Genomic DNA, 2,440 nt, shown 5'->3' on the forward strand with positions numbered 1-2,440 from the left:
CATAAAATCGATTATGTTAATTAAAATTTAGTCTAACAATTTTTCCATTTTTGATTGTTTAGAATAAATTATCAAAACATGTGACTTCATTCTAACAATGACGATTAACTTCTCGACAGACTCTACTTACTTTTTGAACGAATTTTAGAAAGCGTCAATAATAATAGATTAAATTATGAATGTTACGCATTGGACGACTGCTATTATTGAAAGCTCGATGATTTCTCTCTAACCAGATAATCCAACAAAAAAAATAATTAGGATGATAACCCAAATATGTAGGCTTATCATATCGCTGATAACTTAGATCATCAATACAAACTTCTCAACAATTATCCAAAAACACAGATTTTTATTTTGTTAAATATAATTTATTTTAATATTTAGAAAAAATAAAGTAGGTATCAAATAAGTAAATATTATTGTCTTTCTAACTATGTAAAAATTTCAAAAAAAAAGAAAACAAATGTTTAAACATTTTACTGTTCATTATATGTACAAATATATCAATGGGCCGATGATGTTTTTCCACCATGTAAAACATTTTACTGTTCATTATATGCAATATATATCAACGGGCCTGTATAAAACTTTTCCAAAACCCTAATTTTAAACGAAGTTTATATCTTTCCTTTCCTCACTGTTTATCTTACCATGGAAGAACATAGTATACACAGTTTGTCTGAAGACCTACTTCTTCAGTGTCTTGCTCGTCTTTCCTACAAGGACATACTTTTTGCATCGCGAGTCTGTCGTAAATGGCGTCGTCTTCTACAAACGCGTCATTTTTACAGCCTCAGGAAACAACTGGGATATTCGAATCATCTCGCTTGCTTTTTTCAGTCTTCTCATCCTCCTCCAACGATGCACGGTTTTTATTCATACTGTGAGTTCAAATTTGTTATCAACGTGCTAGATCCGATGAGTCGGGAGTGGAACCAACTTCCCCCGATCCCTAATTTCATAAATGAGTTTTCTAAGTCAACTCTGATGGCTAGCTTGGATGGAAAACTCTTTGTCGTTACCAAGTGCTCCCAGGATAGTCATTTGACATCTTCCTTCTTCGTGTGGGACTTTGTGACTCAGCGATGGTGGAAAGGCAAGGACTTGCCCTCAATTTATTCTTTCTTCTTTATGGTGGGTTTTGATAGTCAAATATTCATTGGTGTTGCGAAAGGTAACGGGTCTATCTCGGTTTGGGCGTATGATGTGAGGAAGGACGAGTGGAACGAGTTGCCTCAGATGAGTCATAAGCTAAATCGGTGCTATGAGTTGCAGGTAATTGGAGAGGAATTATGGGTTTTAAACGGTTGCATGACAAAACTCGTACCCTTGTATGAACATAGTGCAGCGGTGTACCATCTTCAAACTGGAAATTGGAGACTAGTTGAAAGGGATCCCGATGACTCCTCGTGTCCTTTTTGCTGCACTGAGTTTGAATTTCCAGAGTTGCTAGAGTCACTGAAGGAGTTGTTGTTAGAGTTAAACATAAATTACGTACAAAGTTTTTCTCGATTCCAATTGGGTGCACAAAGTTTAATAATGGTCACGGTCTACGATGGAAGTTATGCTCATGAAACTTTGTTTTTTATGGGGTCTCAATATGGTAATTTTGAAAGAATACTCCCCCTTAGATCCGAGTTTCCTGCATTTGTTGAATCAAGTTGTTGTGTAGAGATCTAAATTGCATCTCTTTCTCCTTAACTTTGAATATACTTTGCTATTTTAGATTATAGTTTGACTTTGAATTTCATTATGTTTATTATCTAAATAAGTGTCTTGGAAATGATAGGAATGTTGCTGGTTAGAAGTTTGATTTGGATGGGTTAAAATTGAGTAATGATCAAACCTAGTGCTGCTTGTCTTTGTGATGATCAATCACGATTGTGTTCTCCTCAACTCAACGGATCAAATATATTGTACTTCCACTTGTTTGTCACAAAGTGTGAATCCTTTGAACTCTGATTAGAACTTCTTGTGAAGAATCTTTGCTTGAATACTCTTGAATCACATACTTAGGATTTATCCAAAACATAGGATATGAAATACTTCTTCTTTGAATCTTTGATCGAATCAGTTGATCTAAATCTTTGATTGGATCCACTTATCTTCATTTTAATATCATATATCTGTGTACAGAATCCTAGAAAAAGAGAAAATCTGTAGGGTGATATATTTTTTTAATAATAAATTACAATTGAATTGGTGAAATTGAATATATATATATATATATAATATATATATATATATATATATTTTGGCAATATTGGATAAAAGACATATGTGATGAGAGAGTGTTGTTATTTAAGATAACATTTTTTTAATATATTTATAGTTAACTATTTTAACTTATTTTAATCAATAACTAATTAAAAATTTAATTACTAATTTTCTTACTAAATCAAGTTTTAAATTTTTTTGTTTTTTGAAAATGGTTAAA

At 32.3% G+C, this 2,440-nt stretch overlaps 1 protein-coding gene across 1 annotated transcript; it reads left to right on the plus strand.

Annotated features, from left to right (window-relative positions):
• Positions 1 to 654: 654 nt before the first annotated feature.
• Positions 655 to 1,683, plus strand: LOC124945083 (F-box/kelch-repeat protein At1g22040-like). Its single transcript, XM_047485457.1, has one exon. It carries the CDS (start codon positions 655 to 657, stop codon positions 1,681 to 1,683), a length of 1,029 nt encoding a protein of 342 aa, XP_047341413.1.
• The last annotated feature ends 757 nt before the right edge of the window (positions 1,684 to 2,440 follow it).

Source organism: Impatiens glandulifera, chromosome 1 (assembly GCF_907164915.1).
Source record: "Impatiens glandulifera chromosome 1, dImpGla2.1, whole genome shotgun sequence".
Classification (NCBI taxonomy): Eukaryota; Viridiplantae; Streptophyta; class Magnoliopsida; order Ericales; family Balsaminaceae; genus Impatiens; species Impatiens glandulifera.

Coding starts and splice junctions, on each gene's coding strand:
- LOC124945083 (XM_047485457.1), top strand. CDS start 655: ATGGAAGAACATAGTATACACAGTTTGTCTGAAGACCTACTTCTTCAG.